This window comes from Pelophylax lessonae (genome assembly GCF_965119305.1).
Source record: "Pelophylax lessonae genome assembly, chromosome: 4".
Lineage (NCBI taxonomy): Eukaryota > Metazoa > Chordata > Amphibia > Anura > Ranidae > Pelophylax > Pelophylax lessonae.
Genome location: NC_138771.1, coordinates 210,754,059 through 210,775,401, shown reverse-complemented (window position 1 = coordinate 210,775,401; position 21,343 = coordinate 210,754,059). Strand labels below are relative to the sequence as shown.

General features: G+C 48.9%; 1 protein-coding gene across 1 annotated transcript in view; it reads left to right on the top strand.

The window, feature by feature from the left end:
• Positions 1-21,343, top strand: part of ALG12 (ALG12 alpha-1,6-mannosyltransferase) — a 121,733-nt gene that overhangs the window by 63,769 nt on the left and 36,621 nt on the right. The window contains exons 7-8 of the mRNA XM_082255987.1: positions 9,255-9,424; positions 10,904-10,979. Of these exons, the coding sequence (XP_082112113.1) occupies positions 9,255-9,424; positions 10,904-10,979 (246 nt within the window). The remainder of the gene's footprint in view (positions 1-9,254; positions 9,425-10,903; positions 10,980-21,343) is intronic.

The following is a 21,343-nucleotide window of genomic DNA, read 5'->3' as shown; positions in this document are numbered from 1 at the left end:
CCGAATAAATTTAAACTGCTTTATCCATTCGCACCATCCACCGACGAGCGTTGGTGTGTGGCGCCTCAGGTGGATCACGCGGTAGCCGTTTTGAACAAAGCTACTGCGATTTCCTTCTGAGGATACCCCGGTTTTCCGGGACCCTACGGACAGGAGATTGGAGTCTCTTGCCCGTCATGCCTACATGGTTGCTGGTTCTATGCTGAAACCTATTTTTGCTTCGGTTATGGCGGCCCAGGCGGTTGCCGATTGGACGAAGGTGCTCAGGCGCACCCTGGTGGCTGCTTCGGCTCCGCCCACCACATTGGCCATGGTGGATCAAATCCATCAGGGCGTCATGTATTTGTGTGATGCGGACTTGAATTTGGCTCCTTTGGCCGCACGTCTGTCTGGCGTGGCGGTGCTCAACCGTCGCCTGATATGGCTGAAGAATTGGTCTGTTGACCAATCTTCTCGCAAGACGTTGGCAGATTTTCCCTATGTGGGGTCTCTCCTTTTCTCGCGAGGCTTTGGATACGCTGATTAAAGGTGTTACTGGGGGCAAGAGTACTCTCTTACCCCAAAATCCCAAGCACAAGTCTTTCCGTGGCAAACAAAACCCCTTGTTTAGGCCCTCCCAGGGGTCCTTTCGTGCCTTTCGGTCACAATCCAAGGGCAAGCCCTTCAAGGGCCAAGGCTCTCAGAAGAAGCCATGGGCGGGTAAGCAAAAATCCGGTCAGTCCGGTTCCACTACCCACGCTAGTTCCCCCTGAAGGGGCGCCCTCACCTGTTTCTGGGGTGGGGGGACGTCTGCGCGGTTTCCTACAACCTTGGCTGATCCACATTCCGGAAAGATGGGTTCAGGAAATCGTTCGATCTGGTTACAAGATCGAATTTCTCGGCCGGCGGGCAGATTTTTTCCCTCAAATCTTCAGCTGTCTCCGGAGCGTTTGCAGGATCTGCGCCTGGCGGTGCAGGACCTGCGGGCCCAGGGGGTGGTGGTTCCGGTGCCTCATCGGGACAGATTTCGGGGGTTTTACTCCAATCTGTTCACTGTGCCCAGAAAGGAGGGCAAGGTGCGTCCGATTCTGGATTTGAAAGCTCTGAACCGCTTTGTGCGGGTGCGCAAGTTCCGCATGGAATCCCTGCGCTCGGTGGTGGCTGCCCTGAGTCCGGGGGAGTTCATGGCCTCCATCGATCTGAAGGATGCGTACCTACACATTCCCATCTTCGAGGGTCATCAACGGTACCTTCGATTAGCCATTGCGGAGGAACACTACCAATTCGTGGCGTTACCTTTCGGTCTCACTTCGGCTCCGCGGGTTTTTACCAAGGTACTGGTGCCGGTTCTGGCCCTGTTACGAGCACAGGGCATTGCTGTCTTGGGGTATCTGGACGATATCCTCATACGGTCAACTGCCAGCCAGGGCCTAATGGCCGACCTGTCCACCACGTTGCAGACTCTGCAAGAGTTCGGTTGGACCATAAACTTTCCGAAGTCGACTGTGTCCTTCGGTTCGCCTTCCCTATCTGGGGATGGTTCTGGACTCTGTACAGGCAAAAGTTTTCCTTCCGGAGGACAAACTCCGGACGCTTCAGGACGAGGTCGGGGCCCTCAGGGCCAACCACAGCTCGTCCCTCCGGACATGCATGAGATGTCTGGGGTTGATGGTCTCAGCCTTCGAGGCGATCCCCTTTGCCCAGTTCCACACGCGGGGTCTCCAGGCGGAGATTCTGGCGAAGTGGGACGGGCGTCCGCAGTCCTTGGATCTGCGGATATCGTTGAGCCACCGCACCAGACAGAGTCTTCTGTGGTGGCTCCAGTCCCCGGCAGTGTCGGGTGGCAAGTCTTTTCGTCCCTTGCTGTGGACGGTGGTCACCACGGATGCCAGCCTGACGGGCTGGGGTGGTGTCCTGGGCAATCTGTCCGCCCAGGGGACTTGGTCGGAGGAGGAGTCCTCCCTTCCGATCAACATTCTGGAATTGCGAGCGATAAAGCTTTGCCTTCTGCAATGGTCGGAACGGCTTCAGGGCCGCCCGGTTCGGCTTCAGACGGACAATGCCACCGCGGTGGCCTATGTCAACCACCAAGGGGGCACCAGGAGTGCCCGAGCGGCTCGGGAAGTAGCCGACATTCTGTCTTGGGCCGAGACGCACGTCCCGGCGATAACGGAGAACTGGCAGGCGGATTATCTGAGTCGCTAGACCCTGGACCAGGGAGAATGGTCCCTTCACCCGGATGTATTCCAGATGTTGTGCGCGGAGTGGGGTTCCCCAGATGTGGACCTGTTCGCGTCTCGTCTAAACAAAAAGGTGGAAAGGTTCGTGGCAAGGACGTGCGATCCTCAGGCGGACGCCTCAGACGCGTTAGTGGCGCCCTGGCATCAGTATCGTCTGATGTATGCCTTTCCACCGATTCAGCTGCTGTCCAGGCTCCTTCGCAGGTTGGCCTCGAAACCGCACACGGTGATTCTGGTGGCACAGGACTGGCCTCGCCGGTCTTGGTACGCAGACCTCGTAAATCTGGCAGTCGACGCTCCGTGGCGTCTGCCGCTTCGAGAAGACCTTCTGTCTCAAGGGCCGATATTCCATCCTGCTTTACAGTCGCTGGCTTTAACGGCCTGGCTGTTGAAAGCCAGGTCCTGAAGGACAGAGGTCTCTCCCCTGAGGTCATTCCCACTTTGATCAAGGCTAGAAAAGCCTCATCGGGAAAGATTTACTACCGTACTTGGAAAGCATACTTTGCCTGGTGTGAGTCCAGGGGGTTTTCCCCTCGCTCGTACTCGGTGTCCAGAGTGTTGGCTTTCCTCCAAACTGGAGTGGACCAGCGTTTGGCGTTGGCCACGATTAAAGGCCAGATTTCTGCACTGGCCGTCCTTTTTCAGCGCCCTGTGGCGTCGAACTCGTTAATCCGCACCTTTGTTCAAGGGGTGTGCCATTTGGCCCCTCCGCGGAGCCTTTGCCTCCGATGGACTTGAACCTGGTTCTGTCCGCGTTGCAACATGCTCCCTTTTGAAAAGATCAGGGAGATCTCGTTGCCTCTGTTGTCCAAAAAGGTGGCCTTTTTGGTGGCGATCAATTCGGCTCGCAGGGTGTCGGAGCTGGCGGCTTTGTCCTGCAGCTCTCCCTACTTGGTGATCCACAAGGATAAGGTGGTCCTGCGACCTATCCCGTCCTTTCTGCCGAAAGTGATCTCGGATTTTCACCTTAATGAGGAAATTGTCTTGCCTTCGCTCTGCGCGAAGCCAAAGCATCCTAATGAGGTTGCCTTACATTCATTGGATGTTGTCCGGGCGATCAGGGTTTACCTGTCGTCCACTAAGCCTTTTCGCAAGGCGGATTCCCTCTTTGTCCTTCCTGAGGGACCTCGGAAGGGCATGGCGGCGTCGGCTGCGACTATCGCCAAATGGATTAGACAAACCATTGTGTAGGCCTATGCCTTGAAGGGGAAGGTCCCTCCCTTCCCTGTGAAAGCGCACTCTACCAGGTCTTTGAGTACGTCTTGGGCTTACAGGCATCAGGCTTCCGTGACCCAGGTGTGTAAGGCGGCGACTTGGTCGTCCGTTCACACCTTCTCAAAGTTCTATAAAGTGGATGTTCAGGCATCGGCTGATGCCTCCTTTGGCCGTAAAGTTCTCAGTGCGGCAGTGCCTTAGGGACCCTTGTTTTTGAGTCCTTGGCTGTTGGGGGGTTTTACCCCTGGGTTACTTGTTTTTCCTGGGTTGTTGCTCCTGTTGAGCACTTTTTCCTGTTGCCCAGTTGGTTCTCTTACTGTGTGTGTGTGTAAGGTTCCTTTCTCTGATGTGGGTACTGCGTTGCTTTTCTGCGGCTGCGTCTCCCACCCCTCAGGTCTACACTGCTTTGGGACGTCCCATTGGTGAAGACTTGGGAAGGGGCGGCGACTGTCGGAGGACGTAAGAGAAAACAGAATTTTTGTAAAATCTTACCGTAAAATTCCTTTCTCTGAGTCCTCCGACAGTCGCCGCCCCCCGCCCCTCTTTTTGGGGTTTTAGTGTACTCTTACTGCTATGCTACCAAACTGAGTTGGGAATGCTGGTACAGGGAGGTATTGACTAAGGGGACAGCCCCTAGGGGTGTGTCTATGCTAAAAGCTTTTGTTATTGACAAATCTTGTTGCCTAGCTACTCCTGCGGAGCAAAGGTCGATACCCATTGGTGAAGACTTGGGAAGGGGCGGCGACTGTCGGAGGACTCAGAGAAAGGAATTTTCGGTAAGATTTTACAAAAATTCCGTTATTTACAGCACCGCTGGACGCTCACCTGACCCGCTGGAGCTCTTCTTCCTCACTCCAAGCACTGCAGGTGGATGGGCTGCCGACCTCCGCAGGTAGGAGAGGAAAAGATCGCCGGCAAGTCACGTGAGCACCCAGTGGAGCCACAATAAATTTGAAAAGGAGACACGCTGCATATTTAATCTTTTTACGTAATGGATTACATGTTTTTACAATGACTTTAACTGGGGCTTATTTTCAGGGTAGAGCTTATATTGCAGCTATCCCCAAAAATAACGCTAGATCTTATTTTTGAGGAAACAGGGTATAGGACTGGAAATGTATGATTGACAGAATCATCAGGTGCAAATAAAGGGGGAACAAAGCCTGAAAGGATTCACTTTACCTACTTTAGTCCCAGAGCCTTATCCTCCCACAGTCAAGTAAAAAAGTAAGTGCACCCCATGGGAATTTGACTTTTTTTAACATATTTGAACAGGCAAATATTATATATTGATTCCAATAGTGCAAACCGATCTATTTGGACAAAATGGCACATAACATTTTCATGATCTAAATTAACAAAATTGAAGATTTGTCATCCAGATTCAAAAAATGCAATAACATTTTATGATGAATCATAAAATGAAATGAAGTGTTCCAGATAAGGTTTAATTGATTAGAACCTCCTTAGGGAGTATTCAGGTGGAACCTGTCTTATTTATACTTCAGATATCTAGGGTCTGGTGTCTTTTTTGCTATTTACATGTGTGTGGTTCATCATGCCAAGATCAATAGAGCTCTCTAAGGTCCTCAGAAAGTAAGTTGTGAATGCTTAAGTCTGGCAAGGGATTTAAAAAGATCTACAAATGATTTTAAATCAGTCATTCTAAATCTACAAGTGACGATTGATTTATAACAACTGCTAATTTGCCCAGGAAAGGGTGGCCCAGCAAATTCAGCTCAAAAACTCACTGATGCTAAATGAAATATACTCTGCATGGGAGCATGACCACAGTTTGCAATTCCACATACCAGAAGAGACCAGAGCTTCTGAAATAAGCTGCAGGCCAATAAATCAAAGATAGTGCTGTTTGGCACATTGACAGTAGACTTGTTTGTTGCTCTCAAAAGACAGCATTTCAAGAGGCAAACCTCATAAATACTGTGGAGCATAGTGGTGAAATGTTGGGTTTCTGCTTCAGGGCCTGGATAGCTCAGTCATCAAGTCTGTGATATACATTTCTGCATTTTATCAAAGTACATTTGACAAGAATGTGAAGCCATCTGTCCAAAGTTGCAACTGAACCATGACTGGGACTTTCAACAAGATAATGATCTGAAGCTGTAACGGTCTTGCGTTTTTTGTTAGTGAATGGATTTGCAGCTGCAGAATTATTACACTCAGTAGTCATGTAGAGATGTGTTGAACAAACATATCCAACTCTCAGGACTCATCACCGTGCACAGCCTGTTTTATGCAAATATACATACACTCAATATGATGTTCCTGGAGTGATAGGATGTATATGATAGTATAGAGGTGAGAGACAGGCGTTAGAAATGGTGAGCACTCAGTAGTAATATTCAGGAGAGTGGTAGGTGATGATAGGTAGTATGCAGATAGGTTTAGCAATCATGTATAGTAACAGGTGGTAGGGGACAGCAGATGAAGTATACAAGAGAGAGTAACCTAGTGCAATGATGTAGATGATGGTAGGCTCAAGAGCTAGCAATCTATGAAGTTATGCAGATGATAGGAATAGTGCTTACATAGTAACAGTCCTTAGTATGCAGAGGTAGATAGTGTAAGTTAGTTAGGAAGAAATCCCCTGTGGGGTACTTATCACAAGTTGGGTTAGTAGTAGCAAGGTCCAGTAGCAAGAGAGTGATCCGGTAGCGAGATACGGGATCGGTAGCGAGGTTCTGGTTTTGTTCAGGCAAGGAATAGCTAGAAGCTCCGGCAGCATAGGACAAGACTGGTCAAGCATGCGGTTTGAACGAGCAATGAGTGAGAGAAGACCGGCGATTGAAATAGCCGCTCATAGCGGCGCTCGGCGATGATGTCATCGTTCTTAACCACTTAAGCCCCGGAGGATTTGGCTGCTAAACGACCAGAGGGTATTTTGCGATTCGGCACTGCGTGACTTTAACGGACAATTGCGCGGTCGTGCGACGCTGTACCTAAACGAATTTGGCGTCCTTTTTTTCCCACAAACAGAGCTTTCTTTTGGCGGTATTTGATCACCTGTGCGATTTTTTGATCACGCGCTATAAACAAAAAAAGAGCGTAAATTTTGCAAAAATAGCAATATTTTTCCCTTTTTTTTTTATATGAAATTTCCCCAAAAAAAAATGTAAAAATCAAAATTTTTTAATATTTTCGGCCAATTTGTTTTATGCTACCTATGTTTGGTAAAAAAAATCGCAAAAAGCGTATTTTGATTGGTTTGCGCAAAAGTTATTGCCTTTACTAACAAAGGGAAAGATTTTTGTCATTTTGTTGGTTTTTTTTTTAACGCGTAATGGCGGCGATCTGCGATTTTTTTTTTTGCGGTACTGCGACATTGCGGCGGAAAGATCGGACCCTTGACTGACATTTTTGACACTTTTGGGGTTACCAGTGACATTTCTACAGTAATCAGTGCTATATATATGCACTGTTACTGTAAAAATACACTGGTAGTGAAGGGGTTAACTTTATTTGAGAGGGAGGGGCTGTGTGTGTCCCTAGGGGCGTGATTCTAACTGTGATTGGCTGTGGCTTCAACTGTATGCAGAGTGATCAATGGATCTACATAGTAGATCCATGTGATCAGCTCTCATACAGAGAGGAGAATGACAGGCAGCTTGTTTACACAAGCTGCCTGACTTTCTCCCTCTCCCCCGCCGATCGCAGAGTGGCCGGCGGCGATCGGGTCCGCCGGTCACACGCGCGGGGGGGTCCGTGACCACGCGGGAGCGGGAGTGCGCCTCCGGCGGCGCGCGCTCGCTCCCTAAACCCTCACAGGCGAGCGACGTAGACCTACGTCACTTTGCCTGTGAGGGGCTGACCGCCGCCGTAGAAAGTCGTGCGGCGGTCGGCAAGTGGTTAAAGGTGTATGCGTTCCACCTAGTTGGCAAGGTGGGACGCAATATTAAGGTAGAAATGGGAAATAAGGGTACCAAAGGTACCAGAATCTTACAGAAGCACACTAGCAAAGCTACCAAGGTATGGCTCAAAAAAAAGTATTTTGAACTACCCTAATTAAAGCCAGGATTTCCTTGCCATTGAACATTTTTAGAGGAGTTTGAAAGGGGCAGATTATACAAGGAAACCCACAAACCTTTCACAACTTAAGGAATGTGATAGACTAGCAACTAGACATACAAAATGCCTAAAACCAGACATTTATGCTTTTAGTGCCAGCTTTTTCCACAATATACTATTTTACTTGTGTTCCCACTCAAGTTTATCACACTTTTTTTTTTAAACCATGTTTTAATAAAGATCTAATGTTTCACATTAATCACATGGATGTACCTTCCTAGAGCAAGATGTCTAGGTTTCACGTCCTATCTCTTTTAACTGTAGTAGTTTATTCTTACCTATTATCCATAATTTTGTTTGGTACACACAGGGGTTTGATTTAGTAGCAGATTTGGATCCATACGTTTTTTATTTCAAGGGTTTTATGTAATAAGAAATAGTAAAAATGTATCTTCTTTTTTTTAATCTTCTCTATTTTTATCTGACGATTCAGCTATTATCACAGTTTGTTTCCACTCTGGATAGAAGAGAAATGGAGACACCTTTGAACAGCAGCTATGTCAATCTAGGGTAGTGTTAAACACACAAGCCGATTTTCGATGAACTTGACTAACAAATTAGAGCCAAAATCCTGCTAAGACCCTTTAAGCGGTTAGGAGTAACGTGTTTTTTTTTCCTTTTGGAATAAAGTTATTTTGCCATATCAACGGGGGAAAAAAGGCTTAAAAAGAAAAATGAATGCAGACACCACATCTAAGAATAGATCAGCTGCAATATAAAAAAAAGTTTTTTGTTTTTGGGCTAAATATCGCTTTAAGTTAGAACGAGTCAGGTTTCCACAGACAATATATTTTTTATGATTTGGATTGATAACATTTCCAATGACCGTGTACTTACTTACATAAGTATTTGAAGGCAACAATATATTGCTTGTGGACCACAAATAAGTTTCCTCTGCCTTTTCCTTTTAGAAAAGGTAAAATACAGATTCTGCAATATAATGGGTGCTGTAGAGGTACTAGCAGAATTTTTAGGCGTACTGCCACTCACTACTGCAATGATCTGTTGCTTTCAGAGGCGGCAACAAAGAACTGACGGATAATGCTGTAATTTCACATCTTTTCCTCTAAACACAATGCTGAAGCATTGTGTTGCAGTGCCCTATTACGGAGTGTCCTTATGGTGCTCTCCCTGGCTGGATCACAAGCCCAGGAGCTGATCAGAGCAGCTCCTGGGATTAGTGTTGGGCTGCGGACGTTACTGACAGTTTGTGGTTCCTGTACTAAACCCCGCTGACTTTTGGTGCCCTTTTAAAATGGCTCGTGGACAAGTGGATGCTATCCAAGCACTTTTTTTTTTTAAATTTCACCTGGCTTCAAGTAGTGTAATGCCTCAATTAAAAAAAGAAAAAAAAGAAAAATCCTATTGCCACAGACCATGAAATCGGACCCTGCAAAAGTATGATAAATTCTGCCATACTTGGCACAGCTGTGGTGGCTTACAGAAATCTAGTGCTGATAGTTTGTGTTCACGGTCAAGGGTCAACTGCAAATCAGTCAGTAGTAAAGTTGAAACGATACTTTATTTTCTGGTTGAATTATCACCTGAAGCCCTTGAGGAAGATGGGTTTTAATTGAGACTCCCATTATCTAACACGTTGCCAGTCGGTGGTCCCATAGGATGTATTCCATAAATCTTTTTGTGAAGTACACGCGTTTAATTTTTTATATCCTTTTGGAGACTTGTTGAGTAGTTCTTGCAAATCTTACCACATGATTGTTTACTATTTTTTAGATTCCAGAACTACCATAAATCTTGGCTATTTAAATTTGGATCTTTATGTGTAATAGCCCATCTTCTGGGTAATGCAGCCTTCTCTGCAGGATCTTTATATGTGTCCCATTTCAATTATCCTGGAGGTGTTGCAATGGATGCATTACATAAACTTGTGAACCCTTCAACAGGTATGGTTTTTGACTTTTTGTTTCTAGACATGCTGATTTTCCTTGATCCATCTTATTGATTTAACCACTTGTAAATCAAGCTATATTTAAGTTAAACCTAAAGGGCAGGGTGTACATAGTAGGTTCCACAAACACCACAGTCCTTACTGTGTATTTGCAACTCCCTTGATTGGCCATTTTGACAGCCAAGCTTGTATTGTATGCTCAGGAGCCCTTGTGGGAGCCTCTCGCTACAGTATCATGTAATAACTTATTAAAAAGTAAATTGTAGAAATAATGTAATGGTTCCCTACATTTGTAATTTACTGCTATGAAACAACTCTTAGGTCCAGTTTACACGAGAACGCAGTGCAGGAAACCCATGCTCAGTGTGCATTTCCCATACTGCGTTCAAACCTTACTGCAGATGTGATCTGCAGTGGGTGTCAATATTAAGGTAATAACACCCCAAACGCAGTGCGTCTGCCTGCACAGGATCCCATGGTACAGAAGTACCATGTGATCCGGTTGCAGTGAGTTTCCAAAAGTAGTGCATGCACTACTTGTGGTGTGGTGCAATTTCAGTCCATTCAAAATAAATGCTGCATGTGAATTGCACAGGAACACACAGCGTGAACCAGCTCCTAACTGTTTCTCTGTCACTTTTTTTCCTTTACTTATATTTTAACTATTGTGTGTTTTAAAGGAGAGGTTCACCTTTTTATAAAAAAAAATTTTTTTTTTTTCTAAGGAGCCTGCATAGCATTGCAACTGCGATCAGCAGATCGCAGGTTGCAATCTCAGGCTCCTGCAGACTCTCAGCATATCTGTCTGCTTGTACCTCGTAATTTGCAGAGGAGAAAGACCAATGGACTACGAGGATGTTTACCAGCACCCTTGCAGTTGATTGAAACCTGCAAGCCATCAGCCACAATGGCGGACGAAACTTGTTGGCATTTATTTACTGGAAACGGTGAATGAAGGATGCGGCTGTGTGGGCGGAGCTCCACACAGCCATGCTGTTTTCAAATTGTGGCAGGGAGAGGATCCCCTGCCCGCTGTCACAGGGAGGGTGGGTTAGGGGGGAGAGGCTGCAGGTGCTGGACTATGTATTATGTTCTAAACGTGAACTTATCCTTTAAATAAAGTCTTTAACAAAGCCCCTTTTACTTCCTTACTAAGCTTTGTACCAGAAAGTTCTGGTCTTGTGATAACTGGACAAAGAAAAATAAAATGTATACTTTGTACCTATAATAATAATACTAGTTTTAAAACGTTTGCTGCTAAAATTCAAACACTGTGTATTACTTTTTAGTTATTTTTTCCTTTTAAAATAAAGATCAATTCAAATAGGAGTTACCATCATAAAAAGACTTGCGCCCAATTCCCCCCCCCCCAAATAAATAAGTAAACTTGAATTTCTTTCATAAATAATGACAAATATTGATGTGGTTAACGTGGTAGTTGAATATTTACTTATTTTTATTTTACACCTTTTAGATGTATCTGTACATATAGATGTAGCAACTGCCCAAACTGGAGTGTCACGATTTTTACAATTTCACCCACACTGGAGGTATGTGGTAATCTTTAAACTAATATAAAAACGTAATTTTTGTAAAATCTTACCGTAAAATTCCTTTCTCTGAGTCCTCCGACAGTCGCCGCCCACTCACAAGTCTTCACCAATGGGTATTGACCTTTGCTCCGCAGGAGTAGCTAGGCAACAAGAATTGTTAATACAAAGCTTTTAGCATAGACACACCCCTAGGGGCTGTCCCCTCAGTCAATACCTCCCTGCACCAGCATTCCCAACTCAGTTTGGTAGCATAGCAGTAAGAGTACACAAAAACCCCAAAAGAGGGGCGGGGGACGGCGACTGTTGGAGGACTCAGAGAAAGGAATTTTACGATAAGATTTTACAAAAATTCAGTTTTCTCTTACGTCCTCCGACAGTCGCCGCCCACTCACAAGTCTTCACCAATGGGATGTCCCAAAGCAGTGTAGACATGAGGGGTGGGAGACGCAACCGTAGAAAGGCAACGCAGTACCCACATCCGAGAAAGGAACCTTACCCCAGTAAGAGAACCAACTGGGCAACAGGAAAAAACGTGCTCAACAGGAGCAACAACCCAGGAAAAACAAGTAACCCAGGGGTAAAACACCCCAACAACCAAGGGCCCATGAAAACAAGGGTCCCTAGGAGACTGCCGCACTGAGAACTTTACGGCCAAAGGAGGCATCAGGCGATGCCTGAACATCCACCTTATAGAACTTTGAGAAGGTGTGAACGGACGACCAAGTCGCCGCCTTACACACCTGGGCCACAGAAGCCTGATTACGGTAAGCCCAAGACGTACTCAAAGACCTGGTAGAGTGCGCCTTCACAGGGAAGGGAGGAACCTTCCCCTTCAAGGCATAGGCTTGTTCAATGATCTGTCTGATCCATTTGGCGATGGTCGCAGCCGACGCCGCCATGCCCTTCCGAGGTCCCTCAGGAAGGACAAAGAGGGAATCCGACTTGCGAAAAGATTTAGTGGACGACCGGTAAACTCTGATTGCCCGGACAACATCCAAGGAATATAAGGCAACCTCCTTCGGATGCTTAGGCTTCGCGCAGAGCGAAGGCAAGACAATGTCTTCATTCAGGTGAAATTTCCGATATCCTTTTCGGAAGAAAAGAAGGGTTAGGCCGCAGGACCACCTTATCCTTTTGGACCACCAGGTAGGGAGAATTGCAGGACAAAGCTGCCAGCTCCGACACCCTGCGAGCCGAAGTGATCGCCACCAAAAAGGCAACCTTCTTGGACAACAGAGACAACGAGATCTCCCTGATCTTTTCAAAGGGAGCCTGTTGCAACACGGACAGAACCAAGTTCAAGTCCCATGGAGGTAAAGGGTACCTCCTAGGAGGGGCCAAATGTCGCACCCCCTGAACAAAGGTGCTAACCAATGAATTAGACGCCACAGGGCGTTGAAAGAGAATGGCCAGCGCAGAAATCTGACCCTTAATCGTGGCCAACGCCAAACGCTGGTCCACGCCCGTTTGAAGAAAAGCCAACACTCTCGACACCGAGTATGAGCGAGGGGAATACCACCTGGACTCACACCAGGCAAAATACGCTTTCCAAGTACGGTAGTAAATCTTCCCCGAAGAGGCTTTCCTAGCCTTGATCAAAGTGGGAATGACCTCAGGGGAGAGACCCCTATCCTTCAGGACCTGGCTTTCAACAGCCAGGCCGTTAAAGCCAGCGACTGTAAAACAGGATGGAATATCGGCCCTTGAGACAGGAGATCGTCTCGAAGTGGCAGACGCCACGGAGCGTCGACCTCCAGATTTACGAGGTCTGCGTACCAGGACCGGCGAGGCCAGTCCGGCGCCACCAGAATCACCGTGTGCGGTTCCGAGGCTAACCTGCGAAGAAGCCTGGACAGCAGCTGAATCGGTGGAAAGGCATACGTCAGACGATACTGATGCCAGGGCGCCACTAACGCGTCTGAGGCGTCTGCCCGAGGATCGCGCGTCCTTGCCACGAACCTTTCCACCTTGTTGTTCAGACGAGACGCGAACAGGTCCACATCTGGGGAACCCCACTTTGCGCACAACATCTGGAAGACATCCGGGTGAAGGGACCATTCTCCCTGGTCCAGGGTCTGGCGACTCAGATAATCCGCCTGCCAGTTCTCCACCCCCGGAATGTGAACTGCCGTTATCACCGGCACGTGCGTCTCGGCCCAAGACAGAATGTCGGCTACTTCCCGAGCCGCTCGGGGCACTCCTGGTGCCCCCTTGATGATGTTGACGTAAGCCACCACGGTGGCATTGTCCGTCTGAACCCGAACCGGACGGCCCCGAAGCCGGTCCGTCCATCTCAGAAGGCAAAGCTTTATCGCTTGAAATTCCAGAATGTTGATCGGGAGGGAGGACTCCTCCTCCGACCAAGTTCCCTGGGCGGATAGAACGCCCAGAACACCACCCCAGCCCGACAGGCTGGCATCCGTGGTGAGCACCGTCCACGATAATGGACGAAAAGACTTGCCCCCCGACACCGCCGGGGACTGGAGCCACCACAGAAGATCCCTCCTGGTGTCATGGCTCAACGAGATCCGCAGATCCAGGGATTGCGGCCGCCCGTCCCACTCGGTCAGAATCTCCGCCTGGAGACCCCGCGTGTGAAACTGGGCAAAAGGGATCGCCTCGAAAGACGAGACCATTAGACCTGAGGGACCTGACCTCGTCCTGAAGAGTCCGAAGCTTGTCCTCTGGCAGGAAGACCTTCGCTTGGACAGAGTCCAGAATCATTCCCAGGTAGGGAAGGCAAACCGAAGGACACAGTCGACTTCGGAATGTTTATGGTCCAACCGAACTCCTGCAGAGTCCGCATCGTGGTGGACAGGTCAGTCACCAGGCTCTGACTGGCGTTTGACCGTATCAGGATATCGTCCAGATACACCAAGACAGCAATGCCCTGTGCTCGCAACAGGGCCAGAACCGGCGCCAGCACTTTGGTAAAAACCCGCGGAGCCGAAGCGAGACCGAAAGGTAACGCCACGAATTGGTAGTGATCCTCCGTAATGGCGAATCGAAGGTATCTCTGGTGACCCTCGAAAATGGGGATGTGTAGATACGCATCCTTCAGATCGATGGAGGCCATGAATTCCCCCGGACTCAGGGCAGCCACCACCGAGCGCAGGGATTCCATGCGAAACTTGCGAACCCGCACAAAGCGGTTCAGAGCTTTCAAGTCCAGAATCGGACGCACTTTGCCCTCCTTTCTGGGCACAGTGAACAGATTGGAGTAAAACCCCCGAAATCTGTCCCGATGAGGCACCGGGACCACCACCCCCTGGGCCCGCAGGTCCCGCACCGCCAGGTGCAAATCCTGCAAGCGCTCCGGAGACAGCTGAAGATTTGAGGGGAAAAAATCTGCCCACCGGCCGAGAGAGAAATTCGATCTTGTAACCAGATCGAATGATTTAGTGAACCCACCTGTCCCGAACGCGGGCCAGCCAAGGTTGTAGGAAACCGCGCAGACGTCCCCCCACCCCAGAAACGGGTGAGGGCGCCCCTTCAGGCGGAAGTGGTATGGGAAGCCGAACCAGACTGGCCGGACTTCTGCTTCCCTGCCCACGGCTTCTTCTAGGAGCCTTGGCCCTTGAAGGGCTTGCCCTTGGACTGCGACCGAAAGGCACGAAAGGACCCCTGAGAGGGCCTAGACGAGGAATTCCGCTTACCACGGAAAGACTTATGCTTGAAAGACTGGGGCAGGAGAGTACTCTTGCCCCCCGTAACCCCTTTTATCAGGGTATCCAAAGCCTCGCCAAAAAGGCGAGACCCCGCGTAGGGAAAATCCGCCAGCGTCTTGCGAGAAGATTGGTCGACCAACCAATTCTTCAGCCAAATCAGACGACGGTTCAGTACCGCCACGCTGGACAGGCGCGCAGCCAAGGGAGCTAAATTCAAGTCCGCATTGGACAATTACACGACACCCTGATGGATCTGGTCCACCATAGCCAACGTGGTAGGCGGAGCAGAATCAGCCGCCAAGGTGCGCCTGAGCATCTTGGTCCAATCAGCAACAGCCTGTGCCGCCATAATGGAAGCAAAAATAGGCTTCAGCATAGAACCAGCCACCATATAGGCATGACGGGCAAGAGACTCTATTCTCCTGTCCGTAGGGTCCCGGAAAACCGGGGTATCCTCGGAAGGCACCGCAGTAGCTTTGTTCAAAACGGCTACCGCGTGATCCACCGGAGGCGCCACACACCAACGCTCGTCGGTGGCAGGTGCAAACGGATAAAGCAATTTAAACTTATTTGGCACAGTAAAGGGCTTCTTTAAATTGCGCCACTGTTCATTAACCGTATGGTGAAATTCAGCAGGGCAGGGAAAAACCTGCGCTGATTTGCGAGCCCTCTGTGTTCCAAAGGAAGACATCCTAGCAGGAGTAGGCTCATCCTCCAGGTGCAAGGTGTCCTTTATGGAAGCAATCAGCTCATTCATGAGTGCAAGCTCTTCAGGCGAGCCAAGGGGAGAAACATCAACCCCCTCCACCTCAGGCTCCCCCTCAGACCCCACAAGGTCCAAAGATGAGCGGGACCCCGAGAAGGGTACGCCAGCCACAGCAGCCACATCGCCCTCTGAATCAGAGGAAATGGATAACCTGGCCCTTTTTGCGGATCGTTCAGCCAGCAGCATCTTCACCTGAGACACCAAGGAAGCCACTACAGTGGTCAGATCGGCCCCCTCGGGGGGGTGCAGCAGCCCCCTGGTCCCCCACCAGGGCGGGGGGAAACTTGCTATCCTGAGAATCCATGCCCCAGTACAGAAAAGTATAAAGGTACTGGCCCTTTAATACCACGGTGAGCGCAGCCCACCGCACACTGCTGTATGCACTGACCCCGCAGGGATAGACAAATACCGAGCAAGGAATGACAGGACAAGAAGGTAAAAACCTGGAGAGGGCACACCAGACTGCTGCCACCGATCGCTGTTCCCGGAGAAAGAGGAAGTGATGCAATGCTGACTGACTGATATAGCCTATGGAAGGCTCCAGCAAAATGGCCGCTCGCCGAGGGAAAAGGCTACAATAAAATGGCGCCGCCATGTGCATGATGAGTATCGCCCGCCAAAATGGCGGCGAATGGCGCCAAAACACGGCGCTGCATAGGGACAGGGCCGGTCACAGTATACAGGCAAATAAAATGGCGGATCGCCGCAGCGACCGCCGCACACACACGTCTGCACACAAACTGCACCCAGAGCATAATAAACAGCAGAGCAGGATGGCCCCCCCCTCGCAGCCCACAGGCAGTGCAGCCACACAGGGATCAGACAGGGAGCCCGCAGTTACACAGACATGGAGGGTAATACACAGCCACAGACTGACACCCATACAGAAGGTCCCCACACAGAAGGTGCTTACCGTACCAGATGGCGTGGGGAGCCGTCTCCAGCGACAAACCGCTATCAGGGCAGACAGGGAGTGCCGCAGCCAGGACGCTTGTGGACCGCAGTCATGGCGTCCAGTGAGGTAGCCACCTCACAGGCAGCATCCCTGCAGCGAACAGGGATGGGTCGTTCAATGTGCCAGGGTAAAACCTAAGCTGAACGCTCGATGGCAGGCTGGGGATCCATCTGGCTCTCAGCCCTGGGATCCAGGGCGACCAGTCCGAGACCCAGCTCCGCATGATGATTCTTCATCAGAAGATCCCTAAACTAAGGCTGACAAAATAACAGCTAGCAAGGAAAAGAGAAAAAATACTTGAAATAAAATCAAAGAAAGGGTAGAAGGCTGAGACTGAGCCCCAGCACAGGATAGCCAGCTACTCCTAAGCTAGGCAAAGTCAAACTGAGTTGGGAATGCTGGTGCAGGGAGGTATTGACTGAGGGGACAGCCCCTAGGGGTGTGTCTATGCTAAAAGCTTTGTATTAACAATTCTTGTTGCCTAGCTACTCCTGCGGAGCAAAGGTCCATACCCATTGGTGAAGACTTGTGAGTGGGCGGCGACTGTCGGAGGACGTAAGAGAAAAAGTTGTTTCATTGCAATTTGTGAAGCAATTCAAGTTTTGAAAGGGACTCCATTTACAGGCTCTAACTGGAATTCTTGTTGCTGAGCCTATCCTCCACTGGACATCTGTTTGAATAGGGGCAGTTAGTGACTGCTAATGCTACCCATCCTTTCCTTAAGCCAGCCATACACAGTTCGCATTTGAACCGTTAATGGGCAGGCTGAATGAACCAAGGGTACAACCAGCCTTTCGGATTCTCTTGCGATTATCGCTAGCAACTGTAATAGCAACTAGCGATAATCGCTGCCTTTTCCCCCACAGGGACAGCTACACCCGCCTGGAGAAGATAATTGCTGATTCCCCTGTCAACACTGTCTGTGTTGATAGGGGAATCGTGTGATTTCTTTCCTGCAACCTGCCTTCTGCTGCAGAACCCCAGCTTTTGTATTGTATATGTTTGATTTTGGGCTCTTTACTTTTCTGTTTAAAAGTAGCAGCATAGGACCAAGGATACTTTGTCCTGGGAAATTCCCTTTCATAAACAATCAGCCAAAGTTATTGATGGTTGCTAAACAACCATTAGGTTCTGTACACTGAAGCTGTAAGCTGCCTTCGGAATTCTTCTGCCGTAATGCTAATGAAACAAATCTCAAAATGTATGGCCGCTGCCTTATAGTTAAAGGCATGAAACTAGACACGTTAAAGTTATCCATAGTGAAAGAAGTTCAAAATGTTGGCACTGATTGTTCCTGGGCAGTGGAAAAATGATTTGGACTGTATATCTGCATATTGGTGAGGTGATAATTAGTCTGAGCATATTTTGTAGTCTGTCCAGTTATGATGCAACTGCTAGTGCCATTGTGCCTGTCAGAGCTTCTTTGCAGCTAAAGAGTCATAGACTTTGTCACACTAGCTACATAACATTTTGTAATTCAACTTTGAGAACCAGATACAACTGAGCTTATTCAAGAAATTGAACATTAAATATTAAAGTAATCATGCTTACCTATAAAAAAAATATATTTGCCTATTTTTTTATTTAAGGCTGTCTTCTGTTTTGTGCTGGGTGTGATAAATAACCTGAAAGTAAACCTGCCAGAAAAATATGTGGGCTGCTAGTACTGGCCTCCTAAAACTGAAAATTCCCTGCCCGTGTCGGTTTTCAATATTGGCTCCAACATAGCTGTGGGTCAGTGGCTAAAGTAATGATGTAAAAGCATTGATTTAATAGCCAGGGAGGGGAAAAATCAGACACAGGGGAAATAGACAGGCAAATAAAGTATATTTCATAGGTTAGCCAAAAAAAAAGGTGCATACTAGGGTTAATAATATAACCGAGGAGAAGCAAGGACTAGATCCATACAAAATGTATTGTCCATTCCTAAATGAGGGTTTGCACTTCTGACACTCTTAAAGGTCTATAAGGAACCTACAGTAAACCTATCAAGAGAAAAAAAGGGGCCCCATTACTGGCATCCAGGGTCTGACTGGCAACTTTGAGAGAGAGCGAAAGATGGAGGGAGAGAAAAAGAAAGGGGGAGGGAGAGAGAAAGCAAAAGGGATGGAGGAAGCGAAAAAGAGAGAGAGGAGGAGGAAGGGAAAGAGAAAAGAGACTGAGGGAGAGAGAGCGAAGAAAAGATGGAGGGAGAGAGAAAGAAAAAGGGATGGGGGGGGAAACAGAGAGAAAAAGGGATGGGGGGGAGAGAGAGAGAAAAAGGGATGGGGGGGGAGAGAGAGAGAAAAAGGGATGGGGGGGAGAGAGAGAGAAAAAGGGATGGGGGGGAGAGAGAGAGAAAAAGGGATGGGGGGGGAGAGAGAAAAAGGGATGGGGGGAGAGAGAGAGAAAAAGGGATGGGGGGGAGAGAGAGAAAAAGGGATGGGGGGGGAGAGAGAGAGAGAGAAAAAGGGATGGGGGGAGAGAGAGAGAGAAAGAGAAAAAGGGATGGGGGGGAGAGAGAAAAAGGGATGGGGGGAGAGAGAGAGAAAAAGGGATGGGTGGAGAGAGAGAGAGAAAAAGGGATGGGGGGGAGAGAAAGCAATGGGATGGAGGGAGAGAGAAAGCAATGGGATGGAGGGAGAGAGAAAAAGATGGAAGGAGAGAGAAAGCGGGAGGGAAAGAGGAGGGAGGGAGAGAAAAATTGGATTTTTGACTTACCGTAAAGTCCATTTCTTTTTCGTTCATTGGTGGACACAGCTCCTGGTATTCATAACCATTGGGTTATACTGCCCCCTACAGGAGTATGCTGAGGATCGCTTGATTCTTTGTGCCTGGCGACCTGGTGGAGCTGCCACTGCGGTGGGGTTTGTCCCTTATCAGTGTTTTCCACCTTTTTGTGGGATCCCCTTGGTGACTCATAGTCTTTGAAGCACATTTCCCCATCTGATCCCCTCTCTGAGGCTGCAGAGCACTCCAGGTCCCAACCATCCACCCACTGACGGCCATCCTGGAGTCCCTTGTGTCTTGGGTGGAGGTGGCTTGCGGGTGACGGGCTAGCAAAAAGTGCCCCCTGCCTCATCTGTCTCATCAGATCCTGAATCTGATTCAGCCGCAGTGGATGTGGGTCACCCTGCTGGGTCTGCAACCACGTGCCTGGAATCCTCTAATAGTGAGGATTCCTCCACTTCAGCACTTCTCCACTTCTACGTAAAGGTGCTGGTGGACACACTGATTGTAGCTGTGCGTGAGACCTTAAAGATGGAGGACGCAGCTGAAGCTGCCACTGAGGCGCAGGTTCCCTTTGGCATTCACAAGCCATCCAGAACAGAAAAGGTGTTCCCTTTCCCCCTCATATTTTGACAGAATTGTCACTAAATAATGGGGACGACCAAAGCGTCCCCTTGGGATCCCTGATTTTGCTAGGCGATACCCCTATGAGGAGTCCCTTCTTAAGTGAACTGTTCCACCGGTGGTGGACCCTCCGGTTTCCAGATTAAACAAGGCAACCATGATTCCAGTTGAAGAGTCTCCGGCCTTTAAGGATCTGGCTGACTGGAAGACGGAAGCTGTGGCCTGCCATATATACACTCTGACTGATTCGGAAATGAGACCGGTATTCATTGCCCTACTGTCGCTGTGACCTGGAGGGGAAACAGCTCCCCCCCTGCCTTTGCTGAGCTGGCGGACCAGCTGGTCCAGGGGCTGCAGTTTATCTGTGATGCTTCTTTGGATGCGGCTCCCCTGATGGCTAGCTTCTCTGTTTTGGCAGCAGTCCTTCGGCGTGTCTTTTGGCTCAAGTGCTGGTCTGCGGATCAGACTTCGAAAAAGGCCTTGACTGATCTTCCTTTTTCAAGGATATTGCCTGTTTGTAGCTATCCTGGATGACATCATTAAAGGTCTTACGGGGGGGGGGGGGAAGAGTACTTTTCTTACGCAAGCTACTAAGGGCAAGGAACCTTGTAGTAGACATGGGCCTTCCTTCTCAGCTCATAAAAAGTTTTTTTCGTCACTCCGGTTCGACTGACAAGGGCTCGAAGCCTTTCAGGGCTTCTTCAGGAGCATCCAAACGAACCTGGTCTGGCAAGCCAAGATCGAACTTCTCCAGACCTTTTCTAGACCCACAGACATAGTTGTCCTGGTTCTGTCTTTGAAAAATTTTCAGGTTTTTACTCAAATCTGTTCACAGTCCCCAGGAAGAAAGGCAAAGTGTGTCCAATCCTGGACCTAAAGGCGCTAATATGCTCTGTGCGGGAATGTCAGAATACAGTCCATTCAAACGGTGGTGGCATCCAGGGTGCCTACCTTCACATTCCAATATGTGCCAGTCACCAGAGTTTTCTCCGCTTTGCTGTGAAAGAAGAGCATTATCGGTTTGTGGCGTTACCCTGTGGTCTCGCCTCTGCTCCTCGGGTCTTCACAAAAGTGTTAGCCTCGGTGCTAGCCTTGCAACGCCAATGGGGGGACAAGGTACTGGGCTACTTGGTCCATCTCCTTCCGCGAGCGGAGTCTCCTTCTGCTCTGGTGAACAACCTGGAGATCACAATATGGACTCTGCAGGAGTTCGGCTGGATTCTGAATTTTCAGAAGTCTGCTCTGGTTCAGTCCACAAAGCTGGAATATCTGGGCCTAACTCTGGACTCAGCCAGAGTGCTCCTTCCTCTAGGCAGACTCCAGAAATTACAGGCTGCAATTCGTTTCCTGCTGTCCAACAGATGTGGTTGTTTCCACCCCTCATGTTTAACACTGCTTTGGGACATCCCAATGGGACGGACACAGCACCCACCCCTCTGTGGAGCTATTATTCTCCTGACACTGCTTGTTACAAAACTGAGTGGCTATAGCAGAGAGGGGGACTATACCCCCTGGAACTGCCCATGGGTGTAGCCAGAAGTTTTCTCTGCCTAGTGTATTACTCCTGTAGGGGGCAGTATAACCCAATGATTATGAATACCAGGAGCTGTGTCTGTCAGTGAACATCAGAGAAATGGAT